This window comes from Anser anser, assembly GCF_964211835.1.
Source record: "Anser anser genome assembly, chromosome: 27".
NCBI lineage: Eukaryota > Metazoa > Chordata > Aves > Anseriformes > Anatidae > Anser > Anser anser.
In genome coordinates, this window is record NC_139748.1 from 3,058,808 (window position 1) to 3,084,182 (window position 25,375).

The window sequence follows — 25,375 nt, forward strand, 5'->3', positions numbered from 1 at the left end:
AGATCTTGGAACAGAAAACATAAAGAGAAACTACTGCGAATGGAAAGGTTTGCTGCACAACCAAAGCAGGCAGCATGAAGAGATTTCAGCTTTGGCTCCTGGATAAGGGCCATGAGAATTCTTTTAAGCATCATCTGCAACATGACAACCCAATGCAATCACTTCTGTGCATCCCGCTTTAGGTCATCATTCCACACTGATGCAGCCCATGAGTAATTCCGATCCAAATACCTCTCTGCAGGTCTCTAACAGAGATGTCATCCCGGCCGTGTAGCAGGGAGGGATGCTGTCAGCACACGCTGCATCCCAGGCAGTGCCCCCACCAGCCCTGGGCCCCACAGTCCGGTCCTGTCTCCGGAGAGGGACGGCCACGGCTTGTAGCTCGTGCTCCCCAGGGCAAGAAGGGCACACGCAGCTTGCCCCGGATCCCAGGCTCCCGGCAGAGCGGTTTACAGGGGCTGGAAGGAATCACTTACAGTAGCAGCTGTGCTGCTCTTTGGAAAGCCAGAAACGCATCCAACAGCTCAGCTAAACTTTCCTCTCGCCGCCGGGGAAGTGCGAAGAGGCCGGGGCAGGGGACAGAGGGGAGAAGACCAGCAACTTTCCAAAACAGAGATTCACCAATCGGGCGCACCTCATCCTCCAAGAGCTGCACAACCATTCTGCCCCGTACCATTAAATCCTACATCACAAGACGCTTTTCAATACGGCCAAGGACACAACACAACACCTAGCACTAAATCCCAACCCCGTCCGCCGGTAGCGGCAGGGCAACAGTGCAAACCTCCGGCCCCGACCATCCCAGCCCAGGTTTGGCTGGGAAGGAACCGCTGGAGCTCGGTGTCCCCCGTCCTCGCACCGCCGCTGCCATCCTTCCCCTTTCAGTGTTGCGAAAGGGAAGTGCTGGAATCCACGCTTTAAATAGTTGAGTCAACTGTAGAAGTGGTGAGGAGCGCGTCTGTCAAAACAGAAGAGGATTTCGCTAATTTCCATCCCGACGAGCTGACAATACATCTCATCCTGCAGCGTAACGGGGTGCGGCTAACGAAAATCGCCGGCCTTTTGGGAAGAAACATCAAACTTTCGTCGTCGCACAAGGCCCCGCTGAGCCGCACGCGTTGAGCGCCGTGCCACAGCGACCCCGCGCACCCCGGCAGCGCCATTTGTACCTCCAGAGCCCACCTGCCCATTCCTTCCCGTTAGGGACCTCAGATGCCGACAGACGGGCAACTCTAAAAACAAAGGAGGTGAGGGTTACGCATCCACGCGGTGATATTTTCAGCCTTCACGATTCTCAGGGTAACGGCGAGGTTTTAACAGCTAATGCGTGGGCGCCAGCCGCATCTCTGCTAGGGAACACGGCGCTCCCGTGGCGCCGGCTGTTCGTGCCCGTGTCCCCCGGCGCTCCGTCAGCCTCCTCGAAACTTCCCCACGTCCCTGTCCGGCAGGGAGCCGCGCTCCTCGCCTTCGCTCCAAATGCTCGCCCGAAAAGCACGGAACAACGAGCGCGTGCCGGGACGCCCCTCGGCTTGTGCTGCTCGGCTGAGCACCCTTGGAGCGGGAGCGGGTTGGGGACGCCGGAGGAGCAGGATAACACCAAACCATTCCCCTTCCAAAGCGGGGAACGACAGCTGCTCCTTATCCTGTGCCGTTTCACGGGGCTCCGTTCCCAGTCCCAAGGTCCCAAGGGGAATGGGACCAAGAGGCCGGCGGACCCCCGGACCCCCACCCAGCGCTGCTGGGCCAGCTCCGTGCTGGGAGCCCCGCGCTGGGAGGTGTCACTGGGGGGGCACCGGGGCGAGAACCCCCCCCCGGGGGGCTGCCTGCCGGGCAGGGGGGCTTCTCCCTCGGCCTCGGGGCTGCCCGGGCAGCCGGGGCGGATGTTATTTCGCTGTGGGAAAGCCCTGAAGCTGCGCGCCGGGGCGCTTCGTGGCGAGCAGCCCGCAGCGGGGCGGGCGGAGCGAGGGCTGAACCGAGCCGGGCCGGGCCGGGCCGGGCCGGGCGGCCCCGAGCCTTCGTGCGCCCCGACGGGGGGGACCGGGGGGCACCGGGGATGGGGTGGGGGGCCCGATCCGGGGAGAGGGGAGGGAAGGGGAGGGGAGAGAAGGGAGAGGAGGGAAGGGGGGGGCCCCGCGCGCACCTTGAGGGCGAACTTCTCCCCGCTCTTCTTGCTGAAGATCTCCAAAACTTTCCCGTTGATGCCGAGCCCCAGCACTTGCGTGGTGACCTTGTAGTCGTCCGTGATGGCATTCTTCCGGATCTGCAGGCCTCCCTTCCCGGGGAACGGCGGCAGCGGCGGCGGGGGCGGCCCGTGGGGGGGGGCGGCGGGCGGCGGCGGCGGCGGGGGGGGCTGCGGGGGGGGGGGCTGCGGGCTGGGGAAGCCGGCGGGCGGCGGGGCCCCGGAGAGCATGGCTGGGGGGGGGGGGTGTCGGGGGGAGAGACGGGGGGGGAACGAGGGGAGGCTGCCGCCGGGCTGCGGGGGGGGCTCCGGGCCTCGCAGCGGGGGGCAGGGGGGGGAGAAGCGCCGCCGCCACCGCCCCCCGCCGGTGCGCCCCGGCCCCGAGCGCGGCGACGGGAAGAGGGAGCGCTCCGGTGCGGCCGCGGCTCCTCCTCCGCCTCCTCCTCCTCCTCCTCCGCCTCCTCCTCCTCCACCTCCTCCCGGCTCGGCTCGGCTCGCCTCTGATGTCAGCGCCTCGCCGCGGCCGGCCCCGGCCGTCGGGGGAGGGACGGGGCGGGGACGGGCAGCACCCGGCGGGGCGGGGGCACCGAGCGCCGCCCGGCCCCGCCGCTCCCCTCCGGGGCGCCCCCGAGGCGGGGTTGGGAGGGGGCTGGCGCCAGGAGCCCCCCCCGGAGGGGCGGCGGGCACCGGGAGGGGGCACCGGGAGAGGGCCCCGACGCCGCCGCACCGAGCCCCGCGGGTACGGGGAGCCCCCAGAGCCCCCCCCCGAGTGACCCGAGCCCCCCCCGGGAGCGACGCCGCCCGCAGCGCTTTGTCTGGGGGCGCCGAGAAACGGGAGGGGGGAACAAAGCGGCAGCACGAGGAGCGGCAGCGGAGGGGGGGGCAGCCCGACCCCAAAGGGGTCCCAAAGGGGTCCCAAAGCCCGTCCTGGGGGTAACGGATTGAGCCCAAGCTCCGTGCTCGGCCCAGAACCCAGCAAAGACACGAGCAAGCCTCAGAACTGGGCTGGGAGGGGAGGGATCCGTGCCGGGATGCACCCTCTAGGCCCTGGAGCTGCCCCATGGACAACTCTGCAGCTGGGGCAAAACAGGAAATCAGAATTTTTCATTTCTGGTATAAAACGCACAGCCTGCGTGTCACCGGTAACCCTGGGTCTATTAGTCCAGAACTCTGGTTTTTGACACCTGTCCCTCTGTCCCCCAGCTGCCCCCAGAAGCAGGGGACGTGCCCTGCAGGAGGAACCAGGCCCAGGCACGGCCCCAGCGGCTGCGGTGCCCGGCCCTGAGCCCCGAGCTGATCCCAGCCCTGCCACGGTCACCAGCGTGGAGCAGGCCCTGGGAGCCCCCAGAAGGTTCTGCTGGAGGGTCCCAGCCAGAAGCGGCCGTCCCCATCCGCCCGTGCTGGTGTCAGCAGTTTCGCTGGTGTCACAAGGCCAGAAGAAGCCGTGAACGCAGGACTTCCCTCTTCCACTCGCAGCTGGAGGAAGGCGACAGCAAAAGAGAAACGACCGAAGGGTCAGTGAGCTTCAGCGTGCCGCAGGAACGCCAGCCCCGTGGCACACGAGGCCCACAGCAGGTCCTCAGCAAGCAGCTGCCTCCCGGGGGAAGCCTTCCGGGCTCTGGCTGAGGACCTGGGGCCCTGGCTGCGCTCGGAGCTGCCCTGCAAAAGGCGTCGAGCTCGGGGAGGTCTCGCCCTGCTCCCAGCACGCTGCGGCGTACGCGGCAAGAGAAATTCCTCCTGGGATCAGGGGTTGGTGCAGGGATGTGCAGCATCTCCCCGAATGTGATCCCGTGTCCTCCACCCCGGTTATTGAGGGCTGGGGGAGTTATTTAAGCATTCCTTATAGCAGCAGCCCCAAGCCCCCAGTGCCTCAAGCTGCCGGCTTGGGGGGGGCGTCTTCCCAGCTCTGTCTCAGCCCAGGCTCAGCGCTTCGGGACAGCAGCCCCAGAGCTGGGGCAGGAGGGGGCATTTCTGTGATTTCCCCCCGCTTCACAGGCTGGGGAGCGGTGGCTGCCCGGGCCTCACGTCACGTCCCGCGGGACAGCGAGGGCACCCAGCTCCCTGCGCCCGCAGCATCCACCTGGTGCATCGCAGAAGCCATCCCTGAAAATTAGAATCGGAAAAGTGTTAGCAATGTTTAGAAACGTCAAATAAATAAAAGTAAAGAATAAATAAAAATAAAAAAATAAAAATAATAAATAAACGAAACAACAAAAAAAAAATACAATAATAAAATCGCAAAAAGAAATAATAAAAAAATGAAAATTGAAAATAAGAATAAGAAAATCTAAACCATAACAATTAAAAACCCAAAAATGAAGAAAAGAAGGGAGCAAGGGGGGCAGGGCCCCGCGGCTGTTGGCCGTGTCGCCACGAGGTGGCCCCCGGAGCCCGCAGAGCCGCGGGCGGGCGGCGCAGCCCCACGCGTGGGGGGGGCGCTTGGCCCCTGCGGGCCCGGAGCCGCCCAGGATACGAAATATGCACACACCAGCCTTTGATACGAAATATACATAGATATTTATATTTTTTTCCCCCAATCCTCTGTCCATCGCTTGAGGTGCCCAGGGCTGCCGCGGATAACCCCGCGCTGGCACCAGGTGTGGACTGGGGCACTGCCTGGTCTCTTCTGTCTCCAGCTGCAAGATTTCTGTGGTTAAAACCAAACAAACAGGCAGATGAAACAATGGAACAGCCTCCTAGGAGGCAATCAGCAAAGGACTTGGCTATCGGAACGTCGCCGTAAGCTTAAAACCGGCAGATAAGTGGCATATTACGGAGCTTATGCGCCCAGAGACACAGCTTTGCAGGAGCAGTGCCGCCCGATCTGCTCAGCCCCTGCCTGGTGTCTGCCTGACAAACCCACGGAGCGGTGACCTCCACTCCTCGGCCACAAGAAAATTGGTTGGATGTGAAGGGGAAGCGATTTTTCCATTTCCATCTCCATTTGGGAAAAAGCAACGGCCAGCAGCAGGCTCGGCCTCTATTCATGCAACACCAGTAGCTGATCTGCTAATGTGCTTCCCCTGGCTAGTAATAAACTAGATTATTATTTGATTATATCAGAGTTAGCAGGAAAAATAGACCTTGAAGATTAGGGTAATGATCATTAACGCTGTATGCGTCTTGTCCTTCTCCACGGGTAGATTTGTATGAGCATGAGGCTGCTGAAAAGCTTCAGAAATGGTAATACATTTAAATAATCCTGTATGCTTCCAGGATGGGGGTAATTGAATTGAAAAGATATTGTTAATCCCCATTACAGCAATTAATGTCCTTGTTAAAGCAGCAGGAGGAGTGGCACAGGAGGCAGCACTGGATGGTTTTGCATGCAGCGGGGGCTCGGTGTGGACCCTGTGCTGGTGAGGGGATGCTCTGGGTGCTGAGCAGCTGGGTGCAGGAGCTGCAGCCCCAACCATCCTGCCCTGCTCCCGGGGCTGTTTTGCACCACGCCAGGAGCCTCGGCTCTGCCCCCAGCAGCTGCTCTGCTCCCCCGGGAAGCAGCTCAGGGCTTGGAAGTGATCCTCGGGCACGGTTCGCGTCTCTATTTATAAAGCGCTGTGGGATCCTGTAGATGAAAGGAGCTATTATAACCTGGATTTATGATCCAAAAAGTAGCCACAAGTTTTCTCCACTTCATCTTCATCTGCTTTTGTCGAGACAAGTCAGAGCAGCACCTAGGCAGAGCCTCTCTCCTCACTCTGGAGCAGCGAGGGAGGTTTCTGGCTGCCAGCATCGGTCCCCTGCCAGGGATATTCCCCCCTGGCAGCACCCTCCTGCTGCGGGCTGGGAGAAATGCCCCCTGGCACGCTGTGGGACGAGGCCGGCAGCTCCGGGGCTTGGCTTCCCCCATCAGATTAGCACCCAGCAGGCCCCGGCGTTGCTCACATACCCCAGCGGGACGGCTCCACGAACCCTTCCCGCTGGATGTAGCTGACACACGGAGCCGGTAACTGCGAGACAAGTCAGGGAACACTGCTCAGGATTGCATCCCTCTGACTGACGGGGACCAGGATCGGGCTCCTGCCCGGGCAGCTGGCTGCTGCCGCCCGTGTGCACGGTGCTGGGGGGGGGACGCGGCAGCCCCGGCCCCTCCAGGCATCAAAAATGCACAAAGGCCCCGCACTGACCTTTTAACTCTGCTTCTCTCAACACAGAGCGATTTTCCACCTCCAGCTGGAAACTGTATCCTGATTCATTGCACACAGGATGATGCCAAATGTACTTCCTTAGCTCAGTCACACAAACCGCTACTCAGAACGCAGGAACATGTACCTTCAAAAATAATGTGCTTTGAAAGGGATGGAGCCCAACTGACAAGCAAAACCACAGATCCCACACCAGGGAACACGGAGCTTGCAAGCAAGTGTTAGTTCTTGTCTAAGGCTCACCTGAGCAGCGGAACAGTCCTGCAGCCTCGGTGCAAGGAGCAATCCTCATTTTATGCCTAGCCCTCACCTCCGTATTTCTGAACACAGATTTATTTATTTTTTTTCTGACTACAGATGCGCCAGCACGGAGAGGGGCCAGGACTTCAGATCAGCAACCTGACCAAGAGTCTCTGATCTTATCATCTCTGTGTATTTTAATGGGCAGCTCTGGAGCAGATACAGGGAGCCCAGAGGCTTCTCTCCGAGTGAGAAATAACTCGGATGAACCGGGACAGCCTCAGCCCCTCGTCAGCAAGAGGTGGCGTTGGAGCAGGTTTCAGGTCAGAAGTGCCCACGTGCTCCTGTGCAGCACAGGGACCCCTCGTGGGGGCCCAGCTGGTGACGTTTCTGATCTGAGGAGGTTGCCAGACGCCTGGCACAAGGACATCAGCTGGAACTGGAGAGGGACCCGCAGTCCCCAGCCTCGTCCCAGCCAAACCAGCATGGCACACGGCAGCACTGCGCGGCTGGGAGATTCACCTGCAGGAGAGGTGAAACGTGGCATAAACTGGGAAAGGATGGGGACACGGAGGGGTGCGAGGACAGAGGAAGGGTTAGAGGCTCTGGGCTGGGGCTTTAAATAGGCCTTGCTTTAAATGGGGCGTCCTGGACACGCCACCTCCTCCTGCACTTCCATCTGCTGGCATCCACGCCTCCCCCAAATCCCCGCGGTCTGCCAGCAGACGGGAGGCATTTGTGCGACAAGATTACGGAGATTAGCTCCGTTAGCATAAGCAGCTCCTGGGGCTGGCCCTAATCCAGAGGGACACACGCAGCCCGCATGCCGCCGCCGGGCTGCCCTGGAGGACCCGCCGGAGCCCAGGGGGAAAATTTTCGCCAGGGTTTCTGTGCCAGGCCGGGCACCGCGTGCCAAAAGGGACTCTGCAAAGAATCCCAGCCTCTGCCAGCAGGATGGCCACGCTGCGATGGCTTTTCCTGCTCCCACAGCTGCCTTCCAGCCCCCCCGGTCACTGCAGCACAAGCATGAGGTCCTTGGGGCCCTTGGTGCTTTCTAACGCAGCCTCTGCTGGTGGCTTGGGCAGCAAACGGAGCCCGACGCCAGCTCAGGCTCTGCAGAAGGAGCTGGCTGCTGCTTGCTGCTTTGTGGGGGGGAGTTCAGCCCTCAGCTATAACAAGCTTTAGCCACACGTTGAAGGCTGTAACCTAGATATGCCCCGTGGATGTGGCAGCAGCAAACACCCAGAGGTTTCCGCACAAAGCCAGGCGATCGCATGCCCCACATTCAGGAGCTTTGTGCTCGCCCACTCCCCTGCAGGGAGCCCCTTACCTGGAGCAGGGCTCAGCCCTCGCCCCTCCACAGCAGCACAGCCCTGCTAGGAGGCAGGACTGGGGCAATTAATGTCATTAACTCAGCGATCAGCAGCGAGGCCTCACCGAACCCCGGGCACCCAGGTGCAAGCAACAAGCATTGCCTGCAGGGAAAAGGGGAGCAGGGAAAGGGAAGCGCAGCCCTGAGATGACAAAAAAAAATCATGATCTAAACCCAAAAAGAGGAAGCTGAGAGAGGCCAGGACCGATGCCACAGCACAAGGTGCAATCAGCCGGGGAGCTCGTTAGGCTGAGGGTCAGCACCCATGGGCTCGGCCGCGGGTGCCGGCGGCAGCGGGGTGCTGACGGGGCTTTATCGGTGTTGCTGTGCTCGGTGGAAAAACACTCGGGGCACCGAGCAACGGGCTAAAAGTGCCGGGGTCAGGCCGAGCAGCTGCTGCGGGGCCGTGCTGGAAGGCCTTTGCTCCGAAACTGCCGTATCCGCCCCGGCGTGCTTAAAGCAATAACAGGGATTGCATTGCAGCGGGCTGTGACCTGGCACGCGGTGCGAGCCAGAAATAAAACTGTTTGTGTAGCAACTGAAAAAATAGCAACAGCAGCTAGGTGAGGTCTATCTATCCCACTTTATTTATTTATTTCTGGGGGCCGGGTGTGTTTATTTATTTGGGTGGTTTAGATTTGTTTGCGCTATGGAGGTCTTGCTCGCCCCGTGCGGTCCCGCCGTGCTGCTGGTGGCAGCGGGGATGCTCTCACATGGGCCTAGGACTGCTCAGCCCCAGCAGCTTTTGGGATCGGGGCAGCAACATGAGCAGCACCCTCCCGCACGCTGAGCTTTTGGATGCTGGCGTACGCCGAGAGATGCTGGATCCAGCACGGAGCTGGCAGGAGGCAGGTGCAGGCTCGAAGCAGGCTGTGTCCCGCGGTTCAGATGGCACCTATATTTCCTAGCGCTCGATCCCTCAGCACTGCCACGGGGGAAGAGCTCTGCTATCGAGATCCAGGACGTGGAGACGTTAAGGGGGGAGCCCGCCTGCAGTTGGGCCCATCCGGAGCTCCACTTGTGGCTCCTGGAGAGGCCGTGCCAGCTCCCTGCAACGCTGCCTGTTCCCAGAGCGAGACCAGGGCCTGAGAAAGCTTTTAGTAGAGGCTGCGAGGGCTGACTGACTGTGGGAAGGATGCACGGTGCTCGGGCTGTTGTCTAATAGGAAAAAAAAAATGAATCATCAAAGAGTATTTATAAAGTTTGTGTCGTTCTGGTGCATTTTCCATCACATGGGGATGTGTCGAAGGGTCATGCTTAGTCCTGCAAGCGCTAAAGGGAGGTCTGGAAATAGTTACGGCAAAGCATGTGATCCCACCAGCCTGGGAAAGAAAAGGAGAAGAGCTGACGAGGAGGTCTTGCCTCTTTTTTACCCACTTGCCACCTTGTTGCTTCTCCCCAGAGCACTGCCAGGGTCTCACGCAGCGAGAAATAAGACAACGAGGGAGGCAAAACTCCACCCAGAGCGGCAGCAAGGACCCGTCACCAGGCCCCCGGTGGCTCAGCCCCACCAATTGTCACTGCAAAACCGGCCTGAATCAGCACCAGCTGGCTGGAAAATGAAAGCCGGGCCCTTTGCCCCCCTCCTGCACCTCCCAAAATAACCAGGGGCTTCCCGCCGCTCACCCCAAACACACGCCCACCCTCGGCAGCCTGTCCCAGGAGGGCAAGGAGCAGCCAGCACAGCCCAGTCCTCCCAGTGCGCCCAGCCCAGTCCTCCCAGTGCCCATGGGGATGAATTAGGGGGCACTTCTGAAGATGGCAGGGGTGCGAGTGTCAGATGGGGCCTGAAATCGCCGCCACTCGCTCCCGGGGCTGTGCAGCGCTGTGGGGAAGTCACTCTGCGAAGGGGCAGAAACTGAACAGCCCAGCTTGTTTCCATGCTTATCTGCCCCTAAAGGAGAAATTAAGCACCTAAATCCTATGGGCTTGGAGGAAAAGGCTGGCAGCACGCTTCTTGGGGCACGTACAGCTCCGGGAGGGTTCCCTTGGTGTCTGGGCCCAGCGGCCGCCCCCAGCCCCGTTCTGCCCCGTAGCAGGGAGGAGCTGGCAGCACCGAGACCAAACGGTGCCAGCGGCTGGCTAAGCCCTGAGCTCTGCACGGGGCAGCAGCAATGAAGGGAATTGTGAGGGGGATATACAGGGGATATACAGCTTATGTCTCAGAGATCCATGCTCATACCAAAAAAAAAAAACACATTTTTTTTAAATCCATCCCTGCTTGCTAACACATTTATTTAGTGCTTAGACTTGAGAGCAGGAACCTCTGGTGTAAATTACTCGCGTGACCTTTCGTAGGCGATGACTTTACAGCTGGCTGCCCAGACTTCCAATATCATTTCATTTCTGCCATCCATCACCAACACCTGCTGGGGATGCTGGCAGCTCGCATCGCTACTGAGCTCGGCGCTGCTCTCACCCAGCGTCGCGGCCACGGCCGAACAGCAGAAATTGTCACCGTGCACGGCCGGGGCCGTGTTGGACATGGGTGACCTCCGGCATCACCTGTCGGATCCACAGAAGCACTGAGTGAAGTATTTAATCCCTTCCTTCTCATCCTTCACCTGTGCCAGGGTGAGCAGTGGGAGCTGCAGAAGCCCCTGCTGAGCACGGCAAGGCAGAAATCCTGTTTTTTCTGAGTCCTGCCCTGCCAGAGCTGCGTTCCCCACCTCGTCGGCTGCCAGCCGGGTGGCACGCTCTGCTCTGCATCACCTCAGAGCGTTATTTCGTTTTTCTTTCAGTCCCTTTTCTGCTATGCTTAATTACACAGTTATAACAGCCATGGTCTCTGTCTTCCTACCTATAACCCCCTTGCCCAGAAAACCAATCCTCCCCAAGGCTCCTCTCCTCCACCTGCAGAGCCCGATGCCAGTTTCCAGGCTCGCCAGAGGAGCACAAACCCTTACAAGGCTCCACACTTCGGCAGAAGGCTGGGGCTGACTCTCGGGCATCTTTAGAAAGCTATTCTCAGCAGTTAAGAATGGCCGGGCTTAATTCAGGCAAGCATTTCAGCCCTCCAGACAAAGCAAACAAACCGAAGCACGCATAAAGGGGCAGCTCACTGAAACCCGCGCTGCCAGAGGAAATTCGGCCGTGGGCTCGTGCCGATGACCCCATCTCCCTGCAATCCCGCAGGGAGGCCGAGCGCCAGCTCCCGAGCCCTCCTTCAGCTCCTTATAAGTTCAGGCTCCGCGGGTGCCTGCTGGCTGCAGCCGCCTGCCGAGTCCAGCCCCGCTCGTCCTTTGGGTCTGCACAAACACCGGGGGGAGACGGGGGTGGCACTGCAGGAAAACAGCTCACATACGTCAAGCACGCTTTGTTCAAAGAAGGCGCATGCATGTGAGGACAAGAAAACTATCTTCGGAGGAAAAGGCAGCTCTGAGCGTCTGCGCATGTGGCTGTCCTGAAGTGTTTGTAAAGCGCTTCAGGCTGATCTGACAAGGGGAAAGAAAACAAACCCGGCGCTGCCTACCATTCATTCATCTCCTGTGCTGCAAAGGGCTTCGTTTCTAAAAAGGATTAGATGAATCATACGAAGACTAGCACTAGCTTATTAGCTGATGCTTAAAGAAAATCTAATTATGGGCAAGATTCACCTCTGCAGTCCACACCATCCTGAGTCACAGGCGAGCCCCTCCTGCAAGCACCGTCTGTACGTGAGAGTCGAGAACCATCCCGGAGCTCTGGGAGGCTCCAGCTGCAGGCTGATGGTGCTGCTGCTTTCATTGGTACTGCCTGCACCAGCTGAGAGCTCAGTGTGGGGCTACCGAGGGGCTGCCAGGCAGCTCATCACCACCAGTGCGGCAGGAGATGCAGCCCAGGAGAGCCCGAGGAGCTTGAGCATTGCAGGCTCGTGGTAACTGAACACGCAGCGGCCCTGCCTCATCCAGGGAAGGCTCACGAGTAGCCTTCCCCTCGGTTCCAGCTTAGTGAGAATTAGAGCTGTTGGCAGATGTGGTGTAACAGCCCCTGACACCTCGTACCCCCTCTGCACCCACGGTACGAGCAGAGCGCTCCTCTGGAAGGAGGCGAGGCAGCATCCTGTACACCGTGAGTCCAGGTACCATCAGCAATTCTTGCTGTTACTGTCACCAGAAGGCATATCCAGAATCTCTGTAATTTTGAGGCCGTTTAGAATGGCTTTTTTTTTTTTTTTTTTTCCTTAGGAACTTCTTGGCACTTTGCAGAAGCTGCAGGTCCCTTTGAAAGGTGTCAAGCAGAGCTCCCAGATCTGCAGCTCCAGGGTAGCCGCTTACCGCCACGGAACAGTTCTGGCTTACAAGCATAAATTTGTTGGGTGGCTTAAAAAAAACAAACAAACAAAACCCCTCAGCTTGTATTTTTAAAACACGAGTTTTAAAAATAAACAACTCACTTGCTAGGCTGCTGCAGCTGCTTCTAAAGGAAGTTGCACCGAATGCCTCGGCCGTGCAGGACAACGTTGCCCCCTCACTTTGTAGGGGGAAGGTGAGTTAGGGCCAGTGACCCCAAGGGAATAGGGTGAAATGCGAGTAAATCTCCTCTTCTGCCTGTCAAAACGACTCGAGAATCTCCTGGTTAATTTTTCCTTTAAGAAACCAATTAATTAATGACTGAATTGTACAAGGGTGCTGATTTTATACCGCCGTTCCTCAGCATAACGTAGATAGGCAGAATGAATTACCTGAACACAGCCTTGGTACTCAGTTCCCCGGTCCCCAGGTAGTGCACAGCACACCACGTAACTCCAAACGGCAGAAGCCGTGGAGCACAGCACCTTATCGTTCTGCCCTGCGGCGTGGCAAGATAAGCCTGCTTTTTTATACGGGGTGCTGTGCCTGAGAAAATGCCACAAAATCCTAACAGAGAGGCTGAGCCATGAATATCAGTAATCGCAGCAGACTGAGAAGCAGCTGTGCCTACAGGCTACACATACGTAAATGCATACTACAAACATAAATAAAAGAAAATCAAAGATCACTGAAATGCCTGTATGTACAGATTCTGTTACTGTTTTCAGGCTGTAATTTTATTTTTTCATCAAACATCTGACGTTCACCCACATTAAAACAAATAAGGAAAAAATTCACACTGTTGTCTGCAAACTTTCTGCATGTAACTTGCATCATTTAATTGTATAGGTCGTAGCTAGAGACCTTTTTATTGCAGGATGATTTCATCTTCAAACTATTCCAATATCCACTTGTGTACTGTAAGTTACCCATTTATAGGTTTCTAATAAAAGCAAATCTTCCTTAAGTGGCTATTACTGGCTTTCTCCTTGCAGCCTAGGGATAAGCAGGATTCTGAGCTTTAAAAAGCTCCGCAGTGGACTAAATAAGAAAGTGACAACCAGAGAATGCTATGGCAAAACTTTGGTAAGTTCTAATTATGGCCCTGTTAATGGGAAGAACGTCTGTCAGATCAGAGCGTTCATCACATTTAGCACTGGCACGCTGAAATCATCTGCTCGTGTGGTCTGAAAATTTTCTACTGATCTCTAGATGCCACAGAAGTTAGTATCTGGCAATACAAAGTAAGTCACACCACCTGGAAATAATAATATATATACATATATTACATATCTATTAAACCAAGTATGTCTTTCAGGAATTTGCACAGTCTGTTGCTAAAGAAAATTATGTATTTATTTTCTTTTAAAAATGAACCAAAGTACAACTTTAGGAAGTATCTGTCCATTACATTTAGATACATAGTTTGAGACCGACTTATTTCGAAAGTGTTCCTTCACAGAGAGAGTTATATTCACATGCACCTTAAGTGTTTTCTACATTTCCACCTTATTACATCTCTTCACAATATTTATAATAAAAAGGCTAACCTGTAAATTCTTTAGACGTATTGACATTGAGTGTGAACATCTGCAATGTTTAAGAAACCCTGAATAGTCATTTGATTGCACCAAGACAGATGTAGGCTGGTAAAATAATAAGGCACAGTACTATGTATAGGGAACATGGGTTGTTCTCTTAGCGACACAGACTTACCGACCTCGTTAGCCAGTCTGCAAGAACTGTGTTTGGGTTAAGTCACTGCACCCTCTGAAGGCAGCGACGATGTTCACCTATGCAAGACTGCTCTGACACCCCAAGGGTTTTACAAGTGACGGTGGGAGTTAAAAAGCTATTAGTGGAGTTTTAGAACACTCAAGGGCTCATTATGTGAAGGATGAAGTGTATACATTTCCCCAAACCCGTATCAAATTAATAATAAAAAAAAGTGGTATCTTTGTTATACTCTCCATATAAAACCACGATGTCCAGTTTTTAAAACTGCTGGATACCCACAACTCCGAGCGCTCAAGGCATGAAAAAGTTGCAAGTTTTTCTATTAAGGAAAAGTTTTTTCAATGTGGTTTGTTTTGAATCTCAGCTGGGTACTGCACAGAAGTACTGCAGACCTTCCCATGTTATTTTGGCTCTTCCCTTCCACAACAGTACTAAACTTTGGCAGGCAGGGGATTTGTATCAATCATTTCAGCACAGATCTCTGGGTGCAGAATCAGCCTTTTGCTTGTGTGGCGAGGATTAGTAAGACATTGCTGAGATCATCATGTATATGTTTGGCAGCCAGAACAGCTATCAGTATTAAAAAAAAGAAAGAGAGAGCTGTAGTCTGCAGTGAATACCCCTTTAAAAAGGGCCCTAGGTTTATTTCAGAGGTAGTTTCGAAGAGGATGACCATTGCAAAGAACCTCTATTAATAAATTCCTAACTTTAACAGCTTCCAACTGCATGGAAGTCCTCACAGGTCACAACTACTGTAAACAAGCTCAGACTGCGTAACATACCCATAAAATCTGCCTTAAAACGTTCAGATTAGTTTGTTCTGAACTAGAAATCCCACTCAAACTGGGTAGGATGGATAAAAACCTCTGGCAAAGAGTACCTGTTGTACGCAGACAACCTCCGTACTCAGATCCCTGGCGTGAAACAAGCTCCCGTCAGTATGATCAGACCTGCGCAGAACCGAACGCAGCCCGGTTTGGTGTGTTTGTAGTACCATGTTCCACAGTGAATACGTTACTGTCCCGCTGAGTTCACACGAAAACAAAGTTTCTCCTTGCAACTAGGACAGTCGTAAGATACTTGGACCCCAGTGTAAAAGCAATGTGTATCTGTCGGATGCGATGCTCCTGCCTTGTCACTTGTTTATATAAAATATTGCTAAAACAAACAGCTAAAATGCAAACAATAAACAGAGCATGTTATTTACAATACAGAGACTAACGATATGTGCAGTCAAACAGAGGAAACATTATAAGGAGCATTTCAAAACAAGTTTGTGTGACTTCATTAAAATTCTTAGAAATGTGATGTCTGTTATAAACTCAAGTAAATTGCATTTGTTTTGTGCTAACTTCCCAGAAGAGCATGATTCAGGTTCCAGTGGAACCTCACTAGTGCTGGCAGATTAACAACCTTGCAAAACAAAGAGGTACCTCAGAAATCAACGCTGTTGTTATTCTATTTAGATAAGTTTCCTATTATATTAATTCAACATCCTAACAAGTATCGCAAATGATTAAAATAATGAACTTCTTGCGATTTCAGACTTCATTAGTGTTCAGCTTTCCAAAAATTCGTGAGACTTTGTGAAATCAATGTGAATTTGAGACTTGACTGTATCTCCGTGAAGACAGCCCCTGCGAGTGCATCCGCAATTTACAGCTGCCGCTGTTCAGCAGCACAGCCTCTGTTCCGGCCCCGTGGCTGCCTGCACCTCCTGTGCTAACTCACCAGGTGATGTGTTTAGGAGGATGACGACTCAGCTCTCTCCCAGACACAAAATCTATTAGCTAACTTGAAGGGCTCTCCCACTTTGGGAACAGTGTGTCACACTTCTTCAAAATCAAGTATTTTATAAAGAAAATGGGGGCTTAGTATATGGAAACAAGCTCAAAATATCCTTAGCTGTATTCCCTGGGTGATGAAGAAACCACTTTTCAATACAGCAAAAATCTTCTGAAGTTGCTTCGTGTTGCTTCTCATCTACTATGGCTGTGCGGGCAAGAGCCTCAGATTAGCAAGACAGTTAGCTAAGTACCTGATTTTAAACTATAGGAACAGTCCCAGGTAAGCAAGACTGATTCTTAAACATACACAACTCAAAGAGCACCTTGTTTGATCAGGTCAAGGTGAACACATTGTTTAGGTAAAAAAAGCCATATTCCTGCCAAATAACTACTATATTTGTAGTTTCACGGCACAAGCCTTAAGTGAGAGCACTGTACGCATACTAGGGGCTGTGACATTGGAAGTTACCTCATAGTAACCAGATCTAATCATTCTACATCTGGCATTTTAGAGATGAAAATGCCCTAGAACCAAGACACTACTTGCTATTTCTGGAGAAGGGCTATTTTGCCTTCTCTTTGCACAGCTCCTAGCACACGAACACTCTCCCGCCTTCCTCCAGGCTCCAAACACTACCATCACTTCATAGTTTTTCTATGTAAAGTGCTCTTTTTCTACCCTTCTTTCTTACGAAGTTATTGCTCCTCACTCCCCAGGTACATTAGAAAAAAAAAAAGTTAAAAAATGCCTATAAGAAAGGGCAGAGAAGGAAGAATAATATTTCTGGCTTTGAAAAAACCTGCCCCATTTTTAGAGATTCTGCTAAAATTGGTGATCTATTCTACCACTTCCCTCCCTGTTTTCCTGATTCTCCATTCAAATAAAACTTCACTCAGCTGAGCCAAATGAAAAATACCAGTCCTGCATTATTATGAAGTGAGCCATGAGCATAGCATACACACTGGTATTACTTGTAGCTGCACAGATAAAGGCTAGACTACGTTATTTTCATATTATTACTAAGCTTATTGCATTCATACTCGTAAAACAAAAGAACTCGGGAAAACTAAATGCGTGAGAAACTCAGTTTAAGCAGCAGTCCGGGAAAGTTTGGAGCTCTGGGTCTGTCTTTTGGCTTTTTCACAAAAGCCTCCATCCAGCATTTTCCCGGTGCTGTAATTAAAACAGAGCAGAGCAGAAAATGCAGCCCCATCTTCTCAGAAGAAGGGTCTCGTATTGAACATGTGGTCACCTTATCTTAAAAATCACCCCGATAATTCCTTTGTTTGTATAATGAGAGTCTCCTTGTTTTAACATCAGAAACCTGCTACGGAGAAACTCATTAAATTTAAAACCCTCTCTTCATAAGAGCTCTAAATTGTATTTAAAATTGTGTTCAGGCACCTGGCAAGAGATCAGATGCTTTTGTAAATGGACTCAGGCCATATGGCTCCAAGTACTAACAACCAGAACAAGTTGTGCTGTTGTCATTACAGGTCACACCACCATTTCATGTTCTTGGAAGATAAAGGAAATATAAGCTCATACATCTCGAGCATGCAGAAACATCTCTCAAAGACCTGAAGGAATACGATTAGAAATAAAACAATTCATCCCATGATGTACTTTGATTTGGATCCACCAATTTTTGCACCTTATCAGTTGTTCCTGATATTTTATAGGTTATGCTGAGATCTCAGAGCACTCTTCCACTTAGGCCTGTCCCACACGTTTTCTAGTTATAGTCCTGGGCCTTCAAATCTTTTCCTTATCTGACCAGGGCGGTATCTTTGCTTTTTTATTAAAAGAGCTCCACCTAATGCAATGGAATTCACTCTACACAACAAAGACATTTTTTAAATGATCAGAATCTCAACTGTGTAAAACAGACCCCGGATTCGACGGTTGTTCCTTAAGTTCAACATTTTTTGTTTTGGAAACAACACAGAAAAAAAAACCAACAACACACACACACAAAATCCACACACACACACCTGGCAGAACTGATTTTTTAAATCTGAGCTCCAAAAAACATATATTTGATTCATTAGGCCTGAACAAACTGGTCCACACTTGTGATGGACCAGTTTGAACTTGAATTTCCTTATCAGCTTTCCATATGTTTTTAAGGGAGATAGCAAGTGCACAGGAATTAGTTTTATTTAGACATATCCCGTGCTCTGTGCCATTTCCAAGCTCTTCTGAAAAAAAAATTAAAAATCAGACTATAAAATTTCAACACCAAACTCTTTTGGTGTCTATACCCCATGGTATTTTTAAAAATCTCAGTCAGAATAGATAAGGGAAAAGCAGCACAGAGAAATCAAGTTCTTCAAACATAAGTTAGCCATTTGCAAGCAAGTTCTTAACGCATTACATTAATGCACTTGTGCTTTTGACAGCATATGTAAAAACGTTCCCCCAAATAAAAATAGTTAATTTGGGGATTAACTGAAAATATGCATTTTAAATTATTTTCCCTTGCTGTCTTAAGCAAAATAATCTTCTAAACCGTCTTGATCAGAAAGTTTGATTTCTAAAACAGCATTATTAAATAGCACATCTGTCAAACTCATTTTACTCAGCAGAGGAGCTGACCTATCCAGAGCGTTATATGCACCATGTTGTGAGAGAAACAATTTGATAAAAGTTAGCCCTTTAAAAGTTTACGTTTTGACTAAACTTTTTATATTCAAGATTCATCCTCTAATAAAAAGTAAATCCGTTAAAAACCTCTGCATTTAACTTCCTTACACGTTATTAACAAACGATTAAAATACAAGGTATGTATTCCGGAGATACAGAGCCCGCTATTAGCTGACCAGCTTTGGCAGCACAGTACATAGAGGTATACTGCCACTGGAGTCGGAGGTTAAATTCGCTCTCAGCTTGTTCGCTACCCCAACTACAGGAGGCAACTTGGAACCAATTCCCGTGAAAGAACTTGTGTAGCTCGATATCCGTTTACTGGAGGTTTTGTCAGTGCTGGGCGGTTTGGGCGTTCGTTTACAAATCCACGGGTGCCTTAGAGCCTGACTCGGAGTCATGCGTGCCGAAGGATCCCAGCTGAGACATTCTTTCAAGAACTCTATGAACAAGGGATCGTCGCAGCCTTTCAGTGCTGTCACCCAGTCCTTGTTCCCTGGAGCACCTCGTATTTTACCCCTGCGCGATCGACTCCCGTTAAGGGTCACTCTTCCGTCTGCATGTGTAGTTACAGTGCAGTAGCGAGGGTGACCCTTGGAGTTGATGAAGTTCTTGGCTCGCTTGGACTGATCCAAAAGCTTCTGAGGTGGCATTCCCAGAAGTTCCATCATACAAGCCAGTTGGTCTCCCTCGTCCTCTCCAGGAAAAAGAGGGTATCCAGTCAATAGCTCCACCAGAATACAGCCAAAACTCCACATATCTATGGGCATCCCATAGCGGCTTCCTAGGATTACCTCTGGTGCTCGATAAAATCGAGACTGAATGTACGTGTAGACTCTTTGGTGCTCAAAACAGCTGGACCCAAAATCTATGACCTTGATTCCGCTCCTCCCTTGCTGTTTTAGGAGGATATTTTCTGGCTTCAAGTCACAGTGTATGATTTTGTTCCTATAAAGAGCATCCAAGCACTGCAGTATCGAGTGAGCAAACTTGCGTACCAGCTGGATGCTGAAGCCCTGAAATTTATTTCTTTTAATCAGCTCATACAGGTTCATACTCAAGAGTTCAAAAGTCATACAGATGTGGTTCCGAAAGGTGAAGCTCTCCAGCATGTGAATAACGTTCATGCTGCCAGTTTTATCCTGCTTCTTCAGGTGCTCCAGAATCCGGATTTCTTCCGCTGCTTGGCGATGGAATCTCTTCTCATTGCGAACCATCTTTAAGGCTAAGTGTTGGTGGAGTTTGTGATCGTAGACTTTAGCAACTTGTCCAAAACTGCCCTTGCCAATGATTTTGAGCACTTCATACCTGTAAGCAAGATGGTCGTGGGGCACGTGAATGTAGCTGCCTTGGTCATCGTCGTAGCCTCCATTGTTGGGACCACCAATTACTCCTTGCCTCTTTTTCGCAGCTGGACCCACAAAGTAAATTTCAGAAAAATTGAATATCTCTTGTTGCTCGTAAGCAGATAATTGATGTTTGTACTGTTTGACAGCTTGCTCTGGAGCTTGGGAAATGGCTTTGTGTGCTTTTGAGGAACTAACACCACCTTTAGAAGTGCTTAAGCTCTCTATACTCTTATCTTTTGCCAGGGAAGGAAGAGATCTTTCTGAACCAGTAATTCCTGCAGACTGTAGAGCACTACTCCTTCTGTTACCAGAGTCCTCAAATAACTGCTCCACTTTGACCTGGCTTCCAGTCAGAGGGTGATCCTTCATTGCAAGTTTGTTGCTACAAGCCTACAGGTGGAAAAACAAAAAATAAGCTTTATGTTTTAAAGCATGGGCTAAGAAAGAAATCAACATCATAAATAAAAACAGAAACATCAGCATGTTTTGCATTTCCATTAGGTACAAATACAAAACCCTCGATGTACTACCTAAGCTAACTCAAGCTACAGGCGTAGTTATAGAAGGGAGCACAAAATGCAACTTACTGAAACAAGCACGTGCACAAACACGGTGTATTTTTAAGTCCATACAGGGTGAACCCCAGAGCGTCAAACACTCCAACAAGGACACAGTACCTACCCCTACTAGTATGCACGTAGTCAGCAAACAGCTGGGGGAACGGCTATGTTTAGCTTCAAACGTGGGTGCAGCAAACACAACCGACAACAGATGCAATTTGCACCTGTCTGAGACACGCAACATGACAAGAATGTGCAGAGAGGTGTTAGGAATATCGCAAAGACAAGCGTGCCAGCGGAAGACAAAGACATGACAGCAAGTGACATAAGGCTGGAGTAACCAAGCTGAACACGGAGCAAAAGGATGACAGCAGGACAAGATAAAACACATAAATTAGACAGAAATGAAATTTATGTATTTTTAAACATTTGGTAGTGGCTTTTTTTTCTTCCCTCTTTTTTAAAGAGGAAAAACACACCATATCCACACTCCCTTTGGAATCACGATAGCTGAATAATTACTACAAAACAGACTTGGAAGCCCTCGATAATCAAGAATATCTTTTACTCCAACATCTTTGTCAGTAGTGTGTAACCACTGCCACACACTGTCACATTAAAATATTTACATCTGAAATGAATGCATCGGAAATAGCACATAAATGTGAGAAAAGCATCGTGAAATGTTTCAAGCTTGTCATTTTTACAAACTAGTAAACGCTGAGCTCCCTGGAGTTCAGTCCCTTATTTGCACAGCAGTTATTCCCCTTTTCTACCCACTGATGCTCCTTGCTGACAGGCAGCAAAGAGGTGTAGTTTCATCCTATGCAACAAGGAAGAAGCTGTGACTAGTGTAACAACATCTGTTTTCCATTCCGTCCTTTAATCTAAAAATAAAGGTTTGAGACACATGCCAAACCGAATCCCTGAAAACTGAAATAGCTACACAGGAATCAAACAAAAATATAAATAAACCTGCAGATCCACAACCATAAAACCAAATTCCTTTTTAGTTACATAAAATCTAACGTCTTAGCACAGTCCGTAAATAAGGGAAGTGAGTGCTCCTGCCAAAACCAGCTACATGTCTCTTAAGAGTCTATTTGTTAGTGCTGCCTTGAAGACTTGGCTTTTGCTCATGAGCCCAAAAAAATGGGCATTTCCTGCAGAAGTCAGTTCTAGCTCAGTGGTGGCCATGCCATCAGATCTATCCTACTAAGTTCCACCACTCAGAGTCCTATCAACCCCAAACCACAGCGTACGGTAAGAGACACGCCTTTCCAGAAACCCTGAAGTGGAAAAACAAAGCCCAACCCTGGTAACTTCGGATAAACGCCTTTTTCTCGGAGTCTGGCTGAACCTCCGAGATAAGAATGGCATATTTTCGGAGCCAGCTATTCAACACACAAACAGTAAGTTCACAAACAAACAGCGAACACAAGCGTGGACGAGGTTCGTGCTTGTTTGGTTCCTGAAGTTTCTGGGGACCCAGGGGGGAAGAAACCCTGTCCTTCTGCAGTAGGAGTCTTACTTTCACCTTTGAAATCAAAGCTTCATATTCTTACTACTTGGGTTTCAATTGTGTGCACAACAGAAGCAGCTGCTGCCCAGCGTGGCTTCAGAACAGGTGCCAGAACACCTCTGCAGAGAGCCGTCCTGGTGCAGAGCCTTCCCGTGGCAGTTTAGATCAGCAAGGCCCCTGCGGAGCAGCTTCCTGCAGTCACCTGAAGGAACTAAGCACCAGGACTTCAAAAGGCATTACTGTACCACACCAATGGAACCTGTTACATCAACTCCTTTCACTATTCAGTTGCCAAAAAAAAATGGTGTTAACTGTCTGAATGTCATCAATTTTAGCAACGTGACAAAGCCTAGTAAACAGTGTAACAGCCAAATACTTTCTACGCAGGAGCAACAGCAACTTTCCTAGTGCTGTTGTTTGGGGCAAACATTTTGTATTTCAAGTTCCTAAGCAAACAAGGAATTCACAACTACGTTTCTCCTAAAACTATTTCTTAAAGAAGGGGGCTTTGGATCTCAAACCTGACTCAACACCTACAAGCAGTAAGGACTGAAATTTCATTCTCAGGAGGCGACCAAAATCATTTGCCACGTGACGGTGAGCCACAAATAGAGAGCAATCTCGAACCCAGAAGAGCTACACCAAGTCAGATGACTTCTGGGTAACATCAGCTTTCTTTCAGCAGCTTTCTTCTACAAATCACCGGCCGCCCAGTTTTTGTTGTTGATAAAATATGCTATTAGAAGCCAAGAAATTGGACTGACAACACAACTGGCACCACAGAAAAGATTTTCACATCCTCCTCACTTAAAATGAAGTTTTATACGAAAACGGTTAACCCAGTTCCTACACAATGGGGTTTTCAATAGCTCACCAGTTATTTTCACAAACTGAATTGAACCCATCTATTCTCAAAGAAGAAATATTTATGTTCTCCTATATCACTACGATGAAAGGAATGGACAGCTGCGTATCTCAGAAGTTTGTAACTCTCACATTACATTAAATCGTAATACAGAAATCTTGGAAAGAAAGAAACTGCGTATCACTTAAATCCATACACTTTTCCATCAAAACTGAGCATCACAATCCCTGCAGGCTTCATCTCAGTTCCTGCTTGCAAGACGCCACTAAGGTTGTATTTTTTGACGTGTTATCATAGCAAAACTAGGCATTTTACAATCCTTAGTCTTGTCTTAAAAAGTCAACAGGCTTGATGAACAAAATATAGATGAAGGATAAGATACACCAAGGAAAAAAAACAGTCGTGCAATTATATTTGCATTTAACCTGACAGTTCCAGTACACTGGCTTCTGTTCAGTTATGAACAATTCTAGTTAAATTATGACTTAAGCACTACAGTTTAGGATTTCCCACATGCCCCTCACAAAACAATCCACTACTCCTGAAACCCGTACGTTTCTTCTGCTCTCCCTCAGTATTGCTAAAAGAGGAAACACAGACCGGCACTACTGAATTTGCTCAGTGAATGGCACGGACCAAACTAATTACTAATGTCTGTTACAATAAGTTTACACAAAGTGATGATTTTCAAATGCATCTTATTTGGTGAAATGTCTGTTTTCACTTTCTAGAGGGTTGTGCTTTTTTTTTCTAAGCACAAGCTCCTTCACTTCTGCCAGAATTCAACAACAGCCAAAACACGTTTGTGACACGTATAAAGGTCAGATCTCTGTACAGCTGAACACGACTACTACTGCTCAGTTGAAACAGTTTAAGAAAAGATCCAATAACTCCATACCTGTCTAGGAAACACAGCAGCTACAGAGAAACACGTTTACACCTTCAGTCCACAAAGACCTATTTTGCTAGCTAATGAAGTGGAAGATAATGCCAAAGTTTTCAGAGAAGAAAAATACTTTTGTAAGGCGTTTGGAAGACGCACAAACCCACACTGAAGTCCTGAAATTTTCATAAGTGAAACTGAAATGGAAATGTGCAAGAGTTGAAGCAAAAGGTGTAGATTTACATACTTATCAGCATACTAGGTGGCACAGCAGAACACTTCAACCCTTTGTAAAATAAATTTCTTAATTAAAATAAGAGCTGATGATAATAATACAGGATTACTGATGCTGCCTAGCAAGTTTTGCATTCAACAAAATACTCTACCATTTTTATATTTAGTAAAAGCCATACTGCTAAATAAGCTACTAAAAGGCTGCCACATCCCACTTTTCTCATTTACTCTCTATAGTCGGCTACAATGCCACACCAAGCCTCCACACAGGAGACTTTAAAATACTCACATTTGATCTTCCAAGGGAAGGAAGTCCTGAGGGGCTTTGTTCTTCATTTGTAGACTCTTGGTACCTGATCTGATCTATCCTCATATAGGAATCATATAATCCGTCTCCAAACCTGGCTGGAAATGTGCCATACACAAACCAGTTAGTCACAATGATACAGAGACAAATGATAAAAGCGTACCTCATGTTTTAATAAAACCTTCAGTTCTCTTTCAGTTGGTAAATAATCTTCAGAATTTAACTATGATGTTTGGGCTCTATTTTAATATAGCCCCAGAGTACACAGCTCTTTGGAAACCTTAATTTATGACACTTTTAATTTAGAGCTTCTCTTTTTTAATCGATTTTTGCACTGCAAACACATCCTTAAGAAACCTTAGCCAATATACTCCCCTTTTTTTCCTTAAGCAGGATAATCCCAAAGTAGCCTCATTGAGAGCGACAATAGAAAATGAGCGCACGCTTAGGCACTTGATCGGACTAGCCTTCGAAGTAGGTTATCCCTTAAAAATGATACGAGGGAATTAGCAGATTTGCTGCAAGAAGCCAAAAAAAAAAGGGGGGGGGGGAGGCGGGGGGGTCGCGTTGGTTTGCCCAGCATCCCACAAACGCAACTGAAGAGCCTAAAGCCGAACCCCTTAACACAACCGACATCAGACCCACGAGCGGCACCACGCTGCTATCGCGATACCGCATCCCGTCAGAGCTCCTGTCGCGACACCGCATCCCGTCAGCGTTCCTGTCACGACTCAGCCGCCTGGCCCAGGATCCCGGTCGCGGCCCCGGGGGGCTGAGGCGGCCCCGGGGGGAAGCCGCCCGCCGCCTCCAGGCCCCCCCGCCCCACCAGCAGCCCCCCGAGCGGGGCCGGCTCCCTCCCCCGGCCCCGTGAGGGCAGCGGCGGCGCCGCGCACCGGGGCTCGGCAGAAGGGGAGCCCGGAGGCCGCATTGTTCCGCCGAATCCCCCCACACACACCCCGGGGGGGACCCCGCCGCCGCCTCACCTGCCCCGAGGGGCGCCTCCGGCTTCCTGCCCAGCAGCATGGTGGCGGCGGGGGGCGGCCCCCATCCCTCGTCCCGCCGCCGCCGCCGTCAGGCCCAGCGCTGCCGGGGCGGGCGGGCTGCGGCCGGGGCGGGCGGGCCGCGGCGGGGCCGCCCGTTGCCAGGGGAACCGAGCCCCCGGCCGCGCCTGCGCACTGCGGCCGGGGCGGGCCGGGGCGGGCAGGGCGCGGCGCTGCCCCCTCACGGCGGGGACGGGGCTGAGGAGCCCCCCGCCGGCGGGGAACCTCGCGCACGCC

The 25,375-nt window shown here is 50.9% G+C and overlaps 3 protein-coding genes across 3 annotated transcripts in view; 1 reads left to right on the forward strand and 2 right to left on the reverse strand.

The window, feature by feature from the left end:
• MAPKAPK2 (MAPK activated protein kinase 2) overlaps positions 1-2,410 on the reverse strand; it is a gene marked incomplete at its 5' end in the record, with an annotated part of 26,377 nt that extends 23,967 nt beyond the window's left edge. Inside the window, one exon of the mRNA XM_083812560.1 lies at positions 2,141-2,410. Within this exon, the coding sequence (XP_083668686.1) occupies positions 2,141-2,410 (270 nt within the window). The remainder of the gene's footprint in view (positions 1-2,140) is intronic.
• Positions 2,409-12,193, forward strand: LOC310887088 (uncharacterized protein; the record flags this gene model as incomplete). Its single annotated transcript, XM_083812573.1, has 3 exons — positions 2,409-2,918; positions 3,383-11,996; positions 12,103-12,193. 2 exons carry the CDS (start codon positions 2,409-2,411, stop codon positions 3,803-3,805), a joined length of 933 nt encoding a protein of 310 aa, XP_083668699.1. The 3' UTR covers positions 3,806-11,996; positions 12,103-12,193.
• A 1,348-nt stretch (positions 12,194-13,541) lies between these two features.
• On the reverse strand, positions 13,542-25,263 carry DYRK3 (dual specificity tyrosine phosphorylation regulated kinase 3). Its single transcript, XM_083812562.1, has 3 exons — positions 25,082-25,263; positions 24,081-24,196; positions 13,542-20,117 (listed from the first exon to the last, which is right to left on the reverse strand). Exons 1-3 carry the CDS (start codon positions 25,119-25,121, stop codon positions 18,546-18,548), a joined length of 1,728 nt encoding a protein of 575 aa, XP_083668688.1. The 5' UTR covers positions 25,122-25,263; the 3' UTR covers positions 13,542-18,545.
• Between the last annotated feature and the right edge of the window lie 112 nt (positions 25,264-25,375).